The sequence below is a fragment of the Pinus tabuliformis genome, chromosome 6, assembly GCF_031772625.1.
Source record: "Pinus tabuliformis cultivar Carrire ecotype Pingquan chromosome 6, CPIR1, whole genome shotgun sequence".
Classification (NCBI taxonomy): Eukaryota; Viridiplantae; Streptophyta; class Pinopsida; order Pinales; family Pinaceae; genus Pinus; species Pinus tabuliformis.
Window position 1 is genome coordinate 795,136,991 of NC_142292.1, and position 20,386 is coordinate 795,157,376.

The window sequence follows — 20,386 nt, forward strand, 5'->3', positions numbered from 1 at the left end:
TCAAGTTCAGGCATCCCCCTCTCTGCCTCCAAGTCCCTTGGGCGATCCATCCCTTGGCAAAGCTTCCTCGCATTAGACAGAGCACAATCTAAGGCATTTCCTTGCCTCCAAACTATCACATAGGGCATAGCATGCTTAATGGCGATTAGTGGGCATCATTGAGTTACAGTGTCCCACAATGGCTCTATTTAGACTTTAGCATATTGTTGTCATTCCACCTTGTGGTTAACTTCATTCATTCACACTGGGTAATCCTATACTCATTCCTACATCATTAGCACATAGGTTTCATAAGATTCATCATAAGGAACTGTAACAATTTAAACCATACCTTATTAGTAGTTTATTCTTGTAGTGAACTTGGAATTTCGCTTTAATTCCTATCACAACAAAGCCGAGTCAACTCATGATCCAAACCATCATAAATCAGAATATGGTATTTTGATTAGTAATTTAAAGGCTCGAAAATCAATAAAAGTGTGTTACTTATCTTAATTTGCTCCTTCTTTTCTTCTTTGATCACGTACACACACCAGATGGGTTGCCATCTCATCAAGCACCCAGTGCCTTCTCTTCTATTTGCCCAATGTTGCACGAAGCGGGAGCGAAGCGGAAGCGCGGAGCGCGGAAGCGTCATTTTCCAAAAATCTAGGAAGCGAAGCGTCCGCGGAAGCGTCTGCTATATATATATATATTTTTATATTTTTTTCCATTTATACTCAAAACAAACATCCCAAATACCAAATTAATTGTAGAAGACATGAAAACATGCATATTTTTGCATAAATCAAGATAGATATGGCATCCATGATTCCATTGTAGTTACTAGTATGTAGTAATGTACAACAATCATCTATATTCTAGCTATTACAAACATACATCAAATTTTTAAGCATATTATAAAACATAAAACATTTAAGCATATTATAAAACATAAAACATAGAGCATATTATGATTTATCTAGCAAGTGAGCAACTGTCAACATTTGTCATGTCCAAAATTCAAATAATAATGTTTACAAAATATGTCACTTGAAACTAAGGCAAAGTTATATGGTATGTTTATAAACCATATCATAAAAATGTGAAGTCGGAATTATTTCAAAAAAAAAAAACCTTAGTGCAAAGGTTGAAATGGATGTCGCATTTAAAAAAAATCATATTCAAAGTCTATATGACAAACTACATGTTGCTAAGGTGGGCGCATTTGTAAACCTTGGTGGCAAATGTATTCAATACATTTTAATATGGCATATAAAGTGTATGCTATAGAATTTTATTATGTCGCATTTAAAAAAAATCATATTCAAAGTTTACATGGCAAACTACATGTTGGTAAGGTGGGTGCATATGTAAACCTTGGAAGCAAATGTATTCGATATATTTTAATATGGCATATAAAGTATATGCTATAGAATTTTATTATGTCGCATATAAAAGCCATTGTAATGAAGGCAACTTGAAGGTTATGTAAATATATGCAACGGTTATCAACGGAACAGTTATTGGTCCACGACAGCCCATTCAGCGTCAGTCAACATTGCCATCGGGGACGGCCATTGTTACGTCTACATCAACAGGATTGCAACGCAATCCACAGAAGGTTTTCCACGTAACATGGCATCGTTGTTTATGTGGAAACCAACGCAGAAAAATCCAACGCTGCACAGTTTTGGTTATGTGGAAGCCAACACAGAAAAATCCGTTGCAAATCCAGTCGTATCACGGAGATTTACGAAATAGATCAGTCGAATCAATAATCCATGCAGGAACAACGAAGCCAAGGTGGCTACAGAGCAAAGATAAATCCGACAAGATTGCATATGCATCCATCCACAAAATGAAGCTCGATCATCGAGGAAGTACGAATTACAATTAGCAATTTAGGTTCCAATTCCAGGAATCGTTTAAAAAAACCGGAATCGCGCCACCTCAATTTCGGAATCGCGATTCCTGTGGAGATTCCGGAACGCTTTCGCACGGGTCGCGGTTCCGGGTTAGGATCCGGGGGGGGGGGGCGATTCCTGCAACCCTGTATTTGCCACGTACACACACCAAATTGGTTGCCATCCTGGCAAGCACCCAGTGCCCCCCCCCCCCCCCTCTCTCTCTCTCTCTCTCTCTCTCTCTATATATATATATATATATACCGGATTATTTACAATCATGCCTTTACAGGTACGAAGGAATCAATCTTCCATCATGAACACCTGCCATCTTATAATCAACAATTATCATATTCACAAATGCATCTTGGGTATGTGTGCAATCACATAATCCATCCATCATAATGCTACACCTAGCATTCACTTGCACAAGCAACCAACATAAGCAGACAATCATCAAGCACATCATTCTCTAGCAAGCTACAGATCCTGCATCTACAAGGTCCACACCAAACCCCTACCTTTGAATTCATTTGGTTCCAGTATGATAAGAAAGCATTAAAAACCAATGACAAAATACCCCTAATAAACATAGTAACCATTTCATCATATAGAAATAGTCAAACTCCACCGAGGTCCTTGCCATATGCCAACCAGGCCATGAAACCCTCACGACCCAATTAGCTAGCATACACAGATACAAAATTTCATATGTATACATAATGCAAGCAATCACAGGGAGTTTTCCAAGGGTTCATTGCATCATATTAATAGTCACAAATATATTCTCGCAAGCATGCAAAGGCTCACCATATGACCGATTACCCACCACCTGTGGGTGATATCCATAGGGGGGCAATTTTTCTCCTAGATGGTCCTTTTTACCCACCATTTTGTGGGTCATATCCCTACGAGAAAAAATTTCTCCAAGATGGTCCTTAGCTGGTAGCTAGCAACCCCTTGCAGCCATCAACTAGCTCATTGTGCCATTTCTCTGCCACCTGAGCTAACCATGTGGTCCCTCGCCCATCTGCCACGATTGTATGTTTGAAGGTGGGTCTCCCGAAGCTAAAGGTATGCCTTGTCATTTTGAAATTTAGTCTTGTAGTTTGCTTATCATGAACACTTCTGGGTATGGATTAATGGGGGGATTTGGTGGAAAGAATGGGCTAGGTTTGTGGTTCTGTCCCCTAGACCCCTTTGGGACTTAACCTTGGATTCTAGTCCCGCAAGCTCTTTTTTATTGACCACTTGGTTTCAGGGATGGTATTTCATACGAAACCCCGATTTCTCCCACTTGGGTCCACATTCCTCCATCGGGTCCACATAGGGTCAGCTCACCCCTTCCCCTTGCCCACACCTTGGGTCATGGCTTGGAATGAAGCCCAGAGGCTGATGTGGCTAAAAAGAAAGTCAAAAGCATATATGGCCACATTCAAACAGGAAAAGTACCACAAAATGCAAAAGATGGTAGGACAAAAGCATTTAGCCCGTGGGAAAAATCCATTACATGAAGCTCTACCCCATCATCATGGCCATCACGTTGGTTCCAACAAGTTCGATGAACCTTCCTCATCATATAGGAAGCCATGATTGTCCCAACCGCTGGTGGCTGACGAACCACCCCACCTAAAGGGGGGAATTCACTACTATATATTATACATCATGCTCTAAGCAAAACAACGAGATAACCCAGGGAAATTTCAGGAGCGGCTTCCACAAATGTTGTCTCAAGGGATCGCCTCTTCCCAAGTTGTCCAGGGTTCCAGAGATCGCTATCTCAACCGACAGCCATCGGGGAACCTCAGAGCTATTCTCCTTCACTTCTCTTCAACTTTTTTCTATGGAGAGCAATGCTCGAATGGATACTTAATGCTCTCCTCTTTTCCTTGCTCTGTATCTTGAATGGATGAATGTCTGAAACCTACTCCATGTCGCCCCCATGTTCGACTGAATTCGTGTTCCCATAGATGAAAGTCTAAATGGGTGAATGTCGCTGCATAGTCTCCTAGCTTCATTAATTCTAGTCCTTTTCGCCTTGAGGGTCTTTCTCTGATCACATGGACCTAGGTACTTCCTTGCAACATAATTTAATTCAAAAGATCGGTTTTTCTAAATGCATGTCAGCCAGCTTATAATGGGTGTCAACCACAGTCCAGGTTTTCCTAAGAAAGAAACTTTTACATCCCAAGCAAGTAACCTCCTCAACTCTGGAATCCGTGTCCCTTTTGACACAGTCCATTTTGATTATATTTATATTGCAAGATATTTAAATTGCATTTTCATAGGAAACTCGGGTTGGGGCTGCCACAAACCCCTCCTCTTTGAGGGAACAATGTCCCCAGTGTTCTTTTGCTCTTATGCAATACCAAAACCAAAACAGAACACACATTGTTTCATGGCGCTTTATATATACAGCTCTACACAATATTTACAATGCTTCATACATTTGCTTGAACTCGCAAAAGAAAGTATAATCAAAATTCAGCCATTTTCCATGACAATTCTTTAATACTTAAGCGTGTCCAAACCATCCTGGTCTCTTCTTCCTCTTGGAGGGTTGCTTGCCTGTAATGTCCAATGCTTAGCATCCTTGCGCTCCCTATCCTTTCATTTCATTGTCTCTGGGAAAACTCCCAATGTGCTCCTACTCATAATCAGCCAAGCTCATGACCAAGAAATCAAATTTTATATATTTCGGCCTTTCCTTCTCCGTTTCTCAGTCCCTAGGGCAATCCGGTACCCCCCTCTCTGTGCAGTCACTCACCTTCCAAGTTCAAGCATCATCTTCTCTACTTCTCAGTCCCTTGAACAATCCATTCCTTGGCAAGGCGTCCTCACATCGGAAGGACCTCAATATGAGGCATCTCCCTGCCTCCAAACTATCATACAGGTCACAATATGCTTCATGGCGATTAGCAGTCATAATTGAGTTCTAGTGTCCCACAATGGTTCTATTTAGACTTTAGCATCTTGTTGTCATTCCACTTTGTGGTTAACTTCATTCATTCAAACCAGGTAATCCTATACTCATTCCTACATCATGAGCACAGAGACTTCATGAGATTCATCACAAGGAACTGTAATAATTTAACTTATACCTTATCAGCAGTTTATTCCTGTAGTGAACTTGGAATTCTACTTTAATTCCTATCACAACAAAACCAAGTCAACTCGTGATCCAAACCATCATAAATCAGAATAAGTTATTTTGATTTGTAATTTAAAGGCTCAAAAATTAATAAAATTCAGATACATATCTTAATTTGCTCCTTGCTTCCTTCTTTGACCACGTACACACCCTGGATAGGTTGCCATCCCGGCAAGCACCTAGTTCCTTCTCTTCTCTTTGCCACATACACACACTCAACCAGTTACCACCCTAGCAAGCACCTAGTACCTTCCCTTCTCTTTTGCCATGGACACACACCAAATGCATTGCCATCCTGTCAAGCACCCAATGCCTTATCTTCTCTTCTCTTCGATTACCACACACACTAGATCAATTGCCATCCCGGCAAGCACCCATTGGTGGGCATATGGGATATAATTAAACCCAATAGCGACCTTGCGAACATCGGCACTACCAACAAGGTAGTCACTACCAATCCGAGTAGTCTTCTGTCGATAGGAATTAAGGCGTATCGCACACCTTCATGAGCCCAGGCAGTCCCATACCTGTCTGGTCAAAGACTCAAAACATTACACAACATATACACAGTGTATCACAACACATACGCGCACACATGACACAACAAAACAGATGCACATGTACAACACAACACATAGACAACACACGTAACACGGTACGACATGTGCACAATTGTGTTTTAAAATCCAGGGATCACGTTGTCTCCATCCACAAACACCAGGCAACACTGCCTCTAGTGTCTTTTCAACGTGTTGCAGATCATACTATTTTGTTCTACTGACATATTTTTCCGACATACTCTGCAGTATTTCTTGTTCATGACATAGCATCTTCATAATTTATGATCATATTCACATGTTATAATAATAGATCAGCCAGGGTCATCCTTGCCCCCTTGATCCTTTATTAACTAGGAACCTATCATGCCATTCACATTTCCATTGAACATGTTTAACCAATCCCTCTTCCACAAGAAGAGCCCCTGACAAAACTCTATCAGACAAAACAACATGTTCATATTGAATACAACAAATGGCATGATCATGAACATATCATAGATTTATATGTATATCGAGTCAAGGTCGAGAAACTTCCCTTTTGCCATTCCCTTGGCTATCATACCGTTGTTGGTTATTTCCCATGATTCCAACAAGTCTTCCAAGTAGTTTATCAACCCCAAGGCACCAACTTCAGTGACAGTTAGGTTCCATCCTTTGACCAAGGATTCTGGTTTAAAGTTAATACACTCATCAGACTCCTCACAAAACAGAGAATTTCAATGGATGACCTTATTATGCCATCCCAAACATGCCATTCATACATTCATCAACTTCTATTTTTTTATAAGCATAATCAACGTGTAACCAATCAACCTTCCACAAGAACGATTCCTTACAATAACATGTCAAATACAATGCCATTGCATACTCATTTAATCATCGACATAATATAACATATATTCACACAAAATCAACGTTAGCAAACCTCTTGTGCTCATGAAATGAACACACTCACTCGAAACAACAGCTTCTAAATCAATTTTTGTCCCCACGAGCTCAACATTCCTGGCACTTGTAGCCATCACACAAGTGCACATATCTATACATGTACACATGCATATAAATAAACCAAACCAATTCAAGGCTTCTCCACAAGGCTAGCAACAACCTTGAACTTTCATATTCCCCAAAGTTCCCAGGGATTCTATTCAGTACATATATATGTATGAGTCAAGGAGCTTGAGGGAGTGCCCCTCCTCCTTCTTGGTGTTATGTACTGTTGATTCGTGTCCCTGTGGCTCATAGGAAATATTGTCTTCTTTCTTCTTCTTCTTGAGGGGAAGGTCCTTTTTCAGATGCTCTTCCCCACAGCACCAACAAGAGAATATCCCTTTCTCTTTTTCAGCCTTATGAGTCATCTTCCTGTTGTTACCATTACTCTTTTTTAGGGTACAACTTGGTATTTCATTTCCTACAACCGCTTTTCCAACACATCATTCCACCTAGCCAATTCTTGTTGTTTCCTGGTTCTTGGTGTCCCTCTTCCTCATTCTTGATGGGATTGGTCCATATCTTGTTGCACCATGCCACGATACATGTTTCATTTCACTGCCACTGAGTCCTACTATGTGTTGCCACATACACTCAAATGTTAGTGCACAAAATAAATTAACAACACATGCCCGTTGTCATCTTACCATGTCAGGCCAAGTATGTAATCCTACAGTTGTCACACATCCTTAAGATCATCATCAACCACGTATCATACACCTGGGCACCAGTTATCCCATGCATAAGCTTGTTTTCCAAATTTAGCAATGCATATGTACTAACATTATTCATTATCAACAAATTCCCAAAGCAAAAATTAGAGTTCAATCTTTGACCCATACTAACAACATTAATTAATATCATCCTCTCTTCTGAGGCCACACTACTGTTTTAATCAACCTCTGAAAACAAGAAGAATTCCACCCTCTTATCAAGGTCAACAGCGACGATGGCATCTACAAATTAAAAGGTTCAGTTAAAAAAATCTCATGTTATCTTAACATTTATCATACTTATAATTGTCATATTCACAAAGATGCATTATAGGACCTGCATGCAATTCAAGTTAACACAATTTGTAACATTGTCCCAGTCTGCATGCACTCTGCTCTTGCAACTAGTCACTAACTAACCATCATCTTTGTTGTTATAATAAATACTTGCAACCAAGTATTTATGAAGCACTTGGCTCCCTAAAAGTTGGTTGGCATAATCTCTTGAGGCACTATATCATATACAGGCCATTGGTTACGCAACCATGTTATGCAACGCATGCAATCACAAGATCATCCAAGCATTCAGATGCATACGTATCTCAATTTAAATGTTAGTCACATGTCTCAAAATCTACGACCTAATGTGTGCATTTTACATCCCAACATAATGTTAAAAAATCAAAGGTCGTATGCACACACACACACACACATATATATATTGGCTTGTTTACAATCATGCCTTTACAAGTACGAAGGAATCAATCTCTTGCATAGACCCCTGTCATCTTATAATCAACAATTATCATATTCACGAATGCATCTTGGGTATGCCGCATGCGTGCAATCACATAATCTGTCCATCATAATGCTACACCCAGCATTCACTTGCACAAGTGAGCAACCAACATGAGAAGACAATCATCAAGCACATCATTCTCTAGCAAGCTACAAATCCTGCATCTACAAGGGCCACACCAAATGCCTACCTTTGAGTTCATTTGGTTACAGTATGACAAGAAAGCATTAACCACCAATGAGAAAATATCCCTAATAGACATAATAACCATTTCATCATATAGAAATAGTCAACCACCATTTGGGTACATGAAAGTCTCACACTCAAATTAGCTAGCATACACATAGATAGAAAATTTCATAAATATACATAATGCAATCAATCATAGCGAGATTTCCTAGGGTTCCTTGCATCATATTAATAGTCACATACATATTCTCGCAAGCATCCAAAGGCTCACCATATGACCAATAGTGATGACACACTAAAGCAATCATATACTCAACCATGCCACATAACTAGAGCACCACATACTTGCATCAATCATGTCTTACAGGAATTAAAACTCAACCCTAACTATTATGAGCCTCATTCTTTAAACAAACAAGGCATTAACCACAATAACAAGGCTTACAAGGAAAATAATGGCAACGAACACATGAAAACAACCCTCTTGATGCCAGCTAGCAATCACATGCATTGCCAAGGCATATATCACAATAACATCCCAAACATCATTGCAGTTAATATGCAATTTCAATAAACACCTTGAGAAGGATACCATGCTACTCACATCAAGGCCTTTGAGCTCCATCCTAAAACTAGGGATCCATGCATTCTTACCATGCAAGTGGTAAACGAATTTTAGACCGGCTTTTACACATAAACATTAGCTTAGCTAATTTACAAAAGATCATTATGAAACCCCTTTTTGGGAACTTTGTTGCCACTTGCCCATGATAGAGCCCATTCATTCCAAGTGTTGAACATGGATGCTATGATACCACCTGAAACAATCTTACCCCAACCACCCCAAAGGAATGAGTTGTTACTGCTAATCCAACTCCTCTTGTATTGTCAGAAGAATGGGATTATTAGTATTATTATTATTATTATTATTATTTCTTGTTTCGTCCTTTATTCATGTTAATTATCAATTCTCATTCTACGTTTTGGAAGAGCCCTCTTCAATACTCAACTCTTCCTAAGAGCCTCCCAACCTTGACCTCTATATATATATGTCAGAAATAATATATGTTGTGCATTTCCAATCGTCAAGTCCCACTGTGCATTAACCCCCGGGGCCAATCGATGGTCAGCAAGTGAATTGCTTATAATTTGCATATTCACATAGAGGACTTGTTTAGAATCATGCCTTTATAGGTACGAAGGAATCAATCTTCCGCATGAACACCTGCAATCTTATAATCAACAATTATCATATTCACAAATGCATCTTCGGTATGCATGCAGTCACATAATCCATCCATCATAATGCTACATCATAATCCAACGATACACCTAGCATTCACTTGCACAAGTAAGCAACAAACATTAGCAAACAATCATCCAGCACATCATTCTCTAGCAAGCTACAGATCCTACATCTACAAGGTCCACACCATATCCCTACCTTTGAGTTCACCAAGTTCCAATATGACAAGAAGGCATTAACCACCGGTGACTAAACACCCCTAATAAACATAATAACCATTTCATCATATAGAAATAGTCAACCTCCACCAGGGTCCTAACCATATGCCAATCAAGTAATGAAACTCTCGCACCCCAACTAGCTACAACACACAGAGATACAAAATTTCATAAACATACATAATGCAAGCAATCACAAGGTGTTTTCCCAGGTTTCTTGCATCATATTAATAGTCACATACATATTCTCCCAAGCACGCAAAGGGTTCACCATATGACCAACAGTGATGATACACTAAAGCAATCATATACTCAACCATGCCACATAAATAGAGCACCATGTAAATGCATCAATCATGTCTTAAAAGCATTAAAACTCAGCCCTAACTATTATCAGCGTCATTTTTTACACAAACAAGGCATTAACCACAAGATCAAGTGCTTATAAGGAAAAACATGGCAACCAACACATGAAAACAACCCTCCTGATCCTAGCCAACAATCAAATGCATTGCCAAGCCATTTTTCACATTAACATGCCAAACATCATTGCAGTTAATATGCAATTCCAATCAACACCTTGATCAAGATACCATCCTACTCACATCAAGGCCATTGAGATCCATCCCAAAACCAAGGATCCATGCATTATTACCATGCAAGTGATAAACCAATTTTAGACCAACTTTTAACACCTAAACATTAGCTTAGCTAATTTACTAAAGATCATTATGAAACTCCTTTTTGGGAACTTTGTTGCTACTTTCTCATGACATCCAGTCCAAGTGTTGAACCTGCATACTATGATACCCACCTGTAGCAACCTTCCCCCACCTACCCCAGTTGGATGGGTTGTTACTGTTAATCCAACTCCTCTTGTACTGTCAGAAGAATGGGATTAATAGTATTATTATCATTATTATTTTTTTCTTTTTTTTTGTCTTTTATTCATTTTAGTTATCAATTCTCATTCTAGGGTTTGGATGAGTCCTCTTCGATCCTCAACTCTTCCTCAAAGTCTCCAACCTTGACCTATATATATATGTGTGTGTGTGTGTGTGTGTCTAGTGGTTGTTGGACTTATGTCAGGCATAATATATACCATGAATATCTAGTCGACAGGTCCCACTGTGCATCAACCCTGAGGGCCAATGAAAAATTGCCACACAATCCCACTCCAACAGTCCCCACTAGGGCAATCTGATACAATAGTCGGGATGAGGGTGGAGCAATTGACAGTCAGCAGGCAAATTGCAACAGGTCGTTGTCCCTGATCATTAATGGGAGGGTACCCCAGCACAATCGCAGTCTTGTGGGTTCCAATGCCCTCATACAACGGTCCACAAGAACTTAACCCATCCAACACCCCACATTAATCGCGCCACCCCCCACCTTTTTCTGCTAACATCACAACCACTAGGGAACCTCAAAGCCATTCTCCTTCACATCTCTTCATCTTTTCTCTATGCTGAGTAATGCTTGAATGGATACATAATTCTGCCTGAAGAAATCAATGTTCCCCGAGTGAATGCTCTTCTCTTTTCCCTGCTCTGTATCCTGAACGGATGGAAATCTTTGGATACTTTAAGCATGTCCGGACCATCCCGTTTTGTTCTTCATCTTGGAGTGTTGCTTGCCTCACATGTCCAACGCTTGACGTCCTTGCGCTCCTTGTCCTTTCAGCTCATTGTATCTGGGCACACTCCCATTGTGCTCCTAATTACAATCAACCAAGCTCATGACCAAGAAATCAAATTTATATATTTCGACGTTCCCCTTTCTCAGTCCCTCAGGCAATCCGGTTACCCCCATCTCCGTGCAATCACTCACCATTCAAGTTCAAACAACCCCCTCTTTACTTCTCGGTCCCTCGGGCGATCCATCCAATGGCAAGGCTTCCTCACATTAAAAGGAGCTCAATCTGAGACATCTCCATGCCTCCAAACTATCACACATGTAATAGCATGCTTCATGGCGATTAGTGGGCATCATTGACTTCCAGTGTCCCACAATGGCTCTATTTTGACTTTAGCATACTGTTGTCATTCCACCTTGTGGTTAACTTCATTCATTCGAATCAGGTAATCTCATACTCAATCCTACATCATAAGCACACAGACTTCATGAGATTCATCAACTACAATAATTTAAATTGTACCTTATTAGCATTTTAATCCTATAGTGAACTTGGAATTCTTCTTTAATTCGAAGCACAGTGAAACCAAGTCAACTCATGATCCAAACCATCATAAATTAGAATATGGTATTTTGATTTGTAATTTAAAGGCTCAAAAATCAATAAAATTATGAGACTTATCTTAATTTGCTCCTTGCTTCCTTCTTTGACCATGTACAAACATCGGATGGCTTCCTTCTTTGACCCAGTTCCTTCTCTTCTCTTTGCCACGTACACACACCAGATCGGTTGCCATCCTGACAAGCATCCAATGCCTTCTCTTCTCTTGTACACGTACACACACTGGATCGGTTCCCATCCTGGCAAGCAGCCAGTGGTGGGTATATGGGATATAATCAAGCCCAATCACTACCTTGCGAACATGGGCACTACCAACAAGGAGTCACTACCAATCGAGATAGTCTTTTGTCGACAAAAGCTCAGGTGTATCCCACACCTTCGTGAGCCTAGGCAGTCCCATACTTGCATGTCCCACATCTGACAAAACCAAGTCCTAGGTAGCCCAAAAGATTACACAAAAGATGCACATATACACAATGTACCACAAAACATACACGTACACAAGTACAACACAACATATGCACATGTACAACACACCACATACACAAGTACAACACAATAGATTCACACGTACAACACAACACATACATACGTACAACACAACAGATGCACATGTACAACACAACAAATAGACAACACACATAACACAGTATGACATGCACAACAGTGTTGTCAAATCTAGGTATCACATTGTCTCCATCCACAGACACCAGGCACCACTGCCTCTAGTGCCTTTTCCACATGTTGCATATCATACTGCTTTGTTTTGTTGATATCTTCTTCCATTATACTTTGTAGTATTTCCTACTCATGACATAGCATTGTCATAATTCATGAATCATATTTACATGCTGTTAAAATAATAGATCAATCAAGGCCATCCTTATCCCCTTGATCCTTTATTAACCAAGGACCTGTAATGCCATTCACATCTGCATTGAACAAATTTAATCAATCCCTCTTCCACAAGAAGGGCCCCTGACAAAACTTTGTCAAACAAAACAGTGTGTTCATATACAACAATTGGAATTATCATGGAATTATCACAGATTTATATGTATATTGAGTGAAGGTCAGGAGACTTCCCTTTTTCCATTCTCATGGCTATCACACCACTGCCCATTATTTCCCATCATCCCTACCTGTCTTCCAAGTGGTTTATTAGCACCAAGGCACCACCTTTAGTGACAGTTAGGTTCAATCCTTTGACCAAGGATTTTGGTTGGAAGTTAATACACTCATCGGATTCCTCACAAAATAGGGAATCTCATTGGATGACCTTATTATGCCATCCCAAACTTGCCATTCATACATTCATCAATTTTTTTATAAGCATAATTAATGCATAACCAATTATCCTTCCAATAGAATGATTCCTGACAATAATCTCTCAAACACAATGGCATTGCATCTACTCATTTAAGCAAGAAGTAAACCAATTTTAGACTGGCTTTTAACACCATGCAAGCAGTAAACCAATGTTAGACCGGCTTTTCATTAGCTTAGCTTAGCTTAGAAAAATGAAATAAATTGCTTTAAGCATAAAACATACCTAAAATAGGCAGGTGTCATCTCAGATACCTCCTCATCTAGAAAGCAATAATTTCTCAGAACAATGAAGTCATGTTTTCAATTACCCAACAAAGCATTTGTCAAACTCTTCAGGTAAATCCTCAAACCTCTTTACATCCATTTTCTACTGATGCACCCATGGAGATATACAAAAAGCTTACCTTCCCCCAGCGAGCCCATATTTTTAAATGTTTTCTGCCTGAAAATTCCGAATTGCCTAGAACAAATCCCCCATACTTTGCTTCTATTTTCCCTGAGATGTCAAGACAAGCCATTTCCATGGTTACCTCCCTATTAGGTTATCATACAGACTAGTGGGTAGATGAGGTAGTGTTAGGGTTTTTATCAATAATTTCAGTTGGTCATAAGCCTTCAATTCTTTTCAATTATAGGCAGTTATTATCAAATTTTATACATGAGCAGTTTATGAAGTTTAAAGTTGAAGGTGTGTTCAAACACCAATCAGTTTTAGTATATCTGATGTTATTCTATCAAGCAAACAGGTTCAAGTTCTAGTTATAGAACATGGATGATCAGCGAAGTCCATTACCAGTCATTCACTGGACTTCTTTAGTCAAAAGAAATTCAGAAGATTATTCATTCAACGCTTTTGTGAATCAATTTTTACATACATCCTTGTGTCTACTTAGCAGTGATGCTTTACCAAGGATTTTACCAGAGATCAGGAAAGTTTTGCATCTTTCAGAATAGTGAAAAGTTGGACACTGGTATCTCTAATAGAACTATAAAGAGATTAAGGTCTATGGGTGTGAGCTTCCTCCCTATAGATTACCAGTTTTTGTACCAGTAAGGATTTTTGCTTTGGAATACACTACACAGAGGTTAAACATGGATGAATTACATTTTGTATCACCAAAAAAGAAAGCACAGTTTAAATTGAAGGCACATGTTGGGCCATATATTGTAAATACCAGAGCAACAGCAAAGGAAGTGGAGGAAATATTAAAGGAGCTAGAATTTAAACTAAGCTTCACATGGTTTTATGATCCATTAGGGGTAATTTCAAAGCTAAGAGTTGAGCAGAACACCACTCCATATGCACATACACCTAGGCCAGAGATAGAGCAGTGTGCTAATCAAGAGTAGTGGACAGAGAACACACTATAGGAGGCTGAAGAACAAATTGTCAGGCAATCATCTCTACAAACCCCTATTCCAAAGGACAAATAAATCAAGAGGTCGAGGGAAAGTATCTCCCCTACATATTCAGAAGCACATGCTGCAAACTTCTATGTCTTTAAGAGGAAAAAGAAGGATCCAATGACTAATACTAAGAGTGATCCTCAGGGAATAAATATTCAAGAAGAGTCCTCAAAAGAAAAGGATTCACAGGAGCAAAGTACAATGGTTTTGATAGGTACTCCCACCACTTCATTCCCATATGTTGAGAAGACAACTGAGTCTCCTATCTCTTCTACATCTCAGGTTCCAGCACAACAAAATATTTTTGCAAGATACAAGGAGATCAAGTTGAAGAATGAAGCTTTGAAGGCTTCAACATATTCAGAATTCTGGAAATAGACTGCCACCACTCAACACAGGTTGTTGTCTGCATTTGACACAGAAAAGGGGCAATTCCAAATGGCCTTTTTGGAACCTACAGTTCTAGCCCCCAGAAGTGTAGAAGACTACAAAGCTTCAATATTTTTTGTTGATACCAAAAAGATTCATGCAATCGATCAAATCGATTTGCATAAGCAAGAAGGTGAAATGATTTATTCAACACTGACCAGTTCAGCCATGGTTGCCTCAAAGTTACAAACCTCTCTGAATAATATGCATTCACAGTTGAAGATAGAACAACTGTCTTCTCTGGCCAAAGACACTAGAATTTAAACTTTAGAAGATTTAATAATCAAACTAGGATATGATCCTAGTGGTTTCAAGGCAGCCAAGGAGATAATTAAAAACAAAAATGCAGATATTCAAGCCCTCAGGAAACAGCTTAAGCTTCCAACCACAGAGCACCATCAAGCGAAAGAAGTAACCAATCTAGAAATGGAGAAAGAAAAGTTGTTCAAAATAATAGTTGAACAGAATGTTCAAATCCAGAAGATGGAACAGGACATGGAAGCAGTGTTGAAGGAAAAGGAACAATTGGAAGCAGCAAGTACATCAACACAGCAAGAAGTATGGAAAACATCACAAGCATCAACTTCAGATTCTTCTGAGAACCTCGTCCAAGCTTTGGGAGAATTATCATTAACAAATAAGGAAAATGAGAAGTTAACAACAACACTCACAAAGATGGAGGAAAGCAAGATAAAAGCATTTAATGCATACCTAGCAGAGGTGCAAAAGAATTACAAATTGATGTAGCGAATTCAAAAGTATGAGAATCAGTTTCTAACAGCTCAGATGTTGGAGGCCAAAAAGAGTATATGGCATAACATAAATGCAAATATCATAGAATTATGGTCATCCATTCAAATCATATTTGAGCAGGCAGCAATTGAACAAACAAAGATTGAAATAGAGCACAGGCCAGCAAAAGCAAATAGAATTATTAAAATGTTGAATTCTAAAACTAAGGAATAGGTTGAAGAACTCCATATTCAAGACAGAACAGGCACGGTGATAGAAGTAAAAAGGGTATTAACAAAGAGGAATATCATGATACAGTTGGAGAATAAGTGCAAAGAATTGGAGCTGCAGATAAAAAGATTTAACAAAAAATTTAGTGTATTGTAGGAGAAAGGGCTCCCTAGCCTTAACAGCTTCTAATGGCAAATTGATTCCATTAGAAAATTATCGAGGCTCCCCAACCTTAAGAGCTTCTAATGGAAAATTGATTCCATTAGAAAATTATCAAGATAAATTATGTAATATTTTTTCCAATGCATCCAAGTTTGCTAAACTAAGAGGAACTATAAGTGGAGAAGCTTTCATGAAAGGCCTACAGTATTAGATGAGAGATTTCAAAGCATGTTAAATTTTCAAATCCTAGTGAAGAGCGATGGGATAAGTTGTTGGAGCTAGTAGAATAAAGACAAACAAAATCCTACAGTTTTGGAGAACAGGCAAAAAGAAGAAGCACAAAAGTAGCTACAGTCACCAATAGTTCACCTCAAAGTTTGAACAGAAAATCAGATATAGTTTAGATTTCCTATTACTTAGTTCTATTTTGGAAATATTTACATGTTTTCAGTAGATATTATTTTGTAATAAATTTTATTTGAACTCTGAATCAATTCAGGACCAACTCTATAACAATTTTGTAAAAAGACTTAGTAAGGATTGGATTATACAAGAAGAAAAGATTTTTCTGTGATTGTAAGCAGTGAAATATATTTTTGAAGTAATCAATTCAGTAATACAGAGGCAGCTTGTTTTCAGGATTCTTGTGTCAAGCAAATGGTGATGTTCTCCTCTTTGTAAATCTGTTTTCCTTTCAAGTTTCACATGAATGTTTTCCTTCTTAAATTGTTTACAAGAAGATTAAGGGTCGAATTTACTTTCAGTACTCTACGCTGGATTGTTAAGCAATCTCAATGTTTTCTTTCTGGTATTAAGTATAGAATTCATCTGTGTATTCTCTATAAATAGTTGATCCTAATTCTTATTCATCTCATCCACACCACAACATCTCTATTAGATCCAGGAGTTTGCCTACCTCCCCCTTTTTTCTACTCCTCTGTTTATTTGAATTGATTACTGAAGACCTTATGACTCCATGCTCAATGGACTTCTCTTCCATTTTATAACCAAAACATTAAAAAATCTATCTTGTCCTTTCATATCTAGATTAAAATCTAAACATTAAGATTAAAAATCATACAGAGAGAGCCCTCTTTGAAGCTGGAAGGGTTAGATCCCAGCTTTGAAAGTGGTTTGTGGTTACCTCTGCAGTTTCCTTTTCAACCTAGGAAAATTACGGAGTGCTAACAAGTACCCAAACACAATCACGATTCCGGCTGTGGGTCCCAATGCCCCCATCCGACTATCCACAACCACTCCACCCATCCAACGGCTCGCATTAATTGCACCATCCCCCATCTTTTTTCCATAAACATCACCGAGGGAGTGTCACAGACCACTCCTGTTGTCGGATCTCTAGCGACCTCCATCGTCTGATTAAGGTGGGGCCCTGGTTTGGTAACACCTATGCAACCTCCATGTCAGCCCGACACCTTATCCCAACGCTTCCCAAGTTTGCTCCTCTTCGTGTCTTCGAGGTAGGACCTTCGGGACACATGGGGCACTTCCCAAGTCTGATCCTCATCGTGTCTTATAGGGAAACGTGGGGCACTTCCCAAGTTTGCTCCTCATCATGCCTACAGGGTAGAACCTCTAGGACACGAGGGGTGGTGTGGGCCACAACTATTCACTCCTTCGGTTGGTCCACAAGGTGGCAGTGCCACGTCACACCGCACTAATCAATTCTGGCAACACCCCGACTACTCTCCCTTTTGTGCCACCGAGATGGGGGCAACCGGGACACATCACATCCCTATCCCTTCACCCTAGTACCCCTCATACGACTACTCCCTTTCTCCCCAAGATGGGACCACCAAAACACATTATCCCGGTTCCATCTTCCCGACAGCTCCTAGCCTGTTCTCCTTATCTGCTTCCAGGGGCAACCCTCCGGGACCCGTGGCCACACCCTCGCACGACCCTCGTTTCGGATTTGTGCCAAACATGGTCCCTGTCCCTATTGAAATTTCTAAGTATTACCCATTAGAAATTTTATCTGTATTATCTAGTTTATTTCGCCTACTTGTTTAATTACTAACAAGTTATTTAACCATATAAACACTGAAATAAACACAATACAATCTCAACCACATACAAATCAACAGCTGAAAGAAATAGACAAACACACAAGTAACACCGTTATTTTTGGACAATCGTCCCTGGAAAAACCCAACTTGGGAAAACCATTACAGCAATTCTGACGGTTATATTATTATGCAGTCTTTCTAAGTACAACTGGGTGCCAAGCTGGCTCACCCAACAGAGAAAATAATCTGGCAGTAACACCTCTCTTCGGAAGGAGATATTCTGAAAGTTTTCCCCACAAAACCCTCTCCAGCACAATCTGAAGCACTATGTCAGCCCTATGAGGCTCTGCGCAGCCTCTCTCTAGCTCTCTGTGTCACTCCCGCAGCCTCTACGTGGATGACGCAGGCCCTTCTAGCCTCAGCGCAGTGACTGTTGGCTCTGCGTGGCTCCCTCTGGCTCTATGTCTTCCTCTCTGCTTCTGCACTGGTCTTCTGGCACTATCTCTGCCTCTCTACCTCGTACTCACTGCCCCTCGCTGCAACTTTGATCACTGATTTGATTTCTCTTAGCAAACCCCGCTCTAGAAAATCGAATGATTGATCACTCTAGTGTGTTCTCCAACTGACCCTCAAGCCTCCTCTTATACTTTTCCTGTTGGTCCTTTAACGGCCGAGATTACATCTCAAATCAACGGCTAAGATTAGATTTGGCTTGATCGATGTCATTTGGAACCTTCTAACCTAGTTTTATATTAATACCCATTAATATTTTATTTTTCCTAAGTTTAGACTTAGGAACTCCATTAAAAATATTAATTATTTTAATATCTCCTTAACTGGGTAGAATCTGCCCAAACCATTTCTGGGTCTTGGAGATCTCATGTGCTTTAGCCTCTCCACCAATTTTCATGGCTAGAGCACATCCGATGCAAATCAACAATCCCTTCAACCCAGTAACCCTCATGCGAATACTCCTTTCTCCTCGGGATGGGACGACCGGCACACATTATCCTGATCCCATCTTCCCAGTAGCTCCTAGCATGCTCTGCTTCCGGGGCAACCCTCCGAGACACGTGCATCCGTGGGCCACACCCTCACATGACCCTCATTTCAAATTGGTGCCAACTATGGCATTGCCATGTAATCCCGCTCTAACTCACCCCGCTCCCTCCCGCACTTGATCTTGGGAATGCTTCGAGGTTGATCAATAGAATGACCTATCAGATGGGTTTGCCCCTGGGTAATAACATGGTTGTTGGGCCATGCCTCTGCCATTAGGGCCCGACTTACGTCATGCCGCCAAACATTTACACTTGCATTTAACTTCAAGTAAGACCTAACAAGCTGAGTTGTCTTATGGCAGACCCCGCAACAATCCTATTGCAGCCGAGGCGTCATGGAAGCCACTTTGTCCCGCCCCACATCATCCCACACTCTGTTGCACATTTCACTGTTTTAACATGCATGAAAAAAAATTTCAACTTCATGGATGAGTTGTCGCGCGGGCTCCACTGTCAACCAATGGGACTGCACTCTGCCTCCGAGATCTAAGCCCAGCTGGCCCAACGCTACTCATCTCTGCCAATCCTCTGTTGCGCTAACTTAAAACATTTGGGGTGAGGTCTCTGGGCTATGTCATCCCATTATCGCCCAATCAGGATAAGGCAAAATCTTGGCAGCCAATCTATGGTTGCCACTTCTATGGCTTCTAGCAGACCAATTGCATAATCTCACCCAAATAACTTATAAACTAAGGCCCGCATGACCTTGCCGCAACGTACTACATGCTTAACTTAGCCCTTCGAGCATGGATTCATCCATGACTTGGTCGTGGTGATTCTACAACCGGCTAGATTTGCCCCATCATTCCACCATTGCTCCCTAAGCCTTCAGGTGATATCTTCTTGAGTTTACAATAGACCTATTTTTCCCTATTCCACGGGAGTTGCAAAATACAAAAAGGGCTTAAGGAGATCAGCACTCTTCGTTGATCGGCAATCCAAGGAGAGCCCCAAGGCTTGCAATGCGTTGACCACAAACACAATGGCACTCGTCGAAGA

The 20,386-nt window shown here is 40.1% G+C and overlaps 1 protein-coding gene across 1 annotated transcript in view; it reads left to right on the forward strand.

Moving 5' to 3' along the window:
* LOC149261196 (uncharacterized) overlaps positions 1-14,688 on the forward strand; it is a 49,268-nt gene extending 34,580 nt beyond the window's left edge. The window contains exon 4 of the mRNA XM_089368083.1: positions 14,323-14,688. Within this exon, the coding sequence (XP_089224209.1) occupies positions 14,323-14,688 (366 nt within the window). The remainder of the gene's footprint in view (positions 1-14,322) is intronic.
* The last annotated feature ends 5,698 nt before the right edge of the window (positions 14,689-20,386 follow it).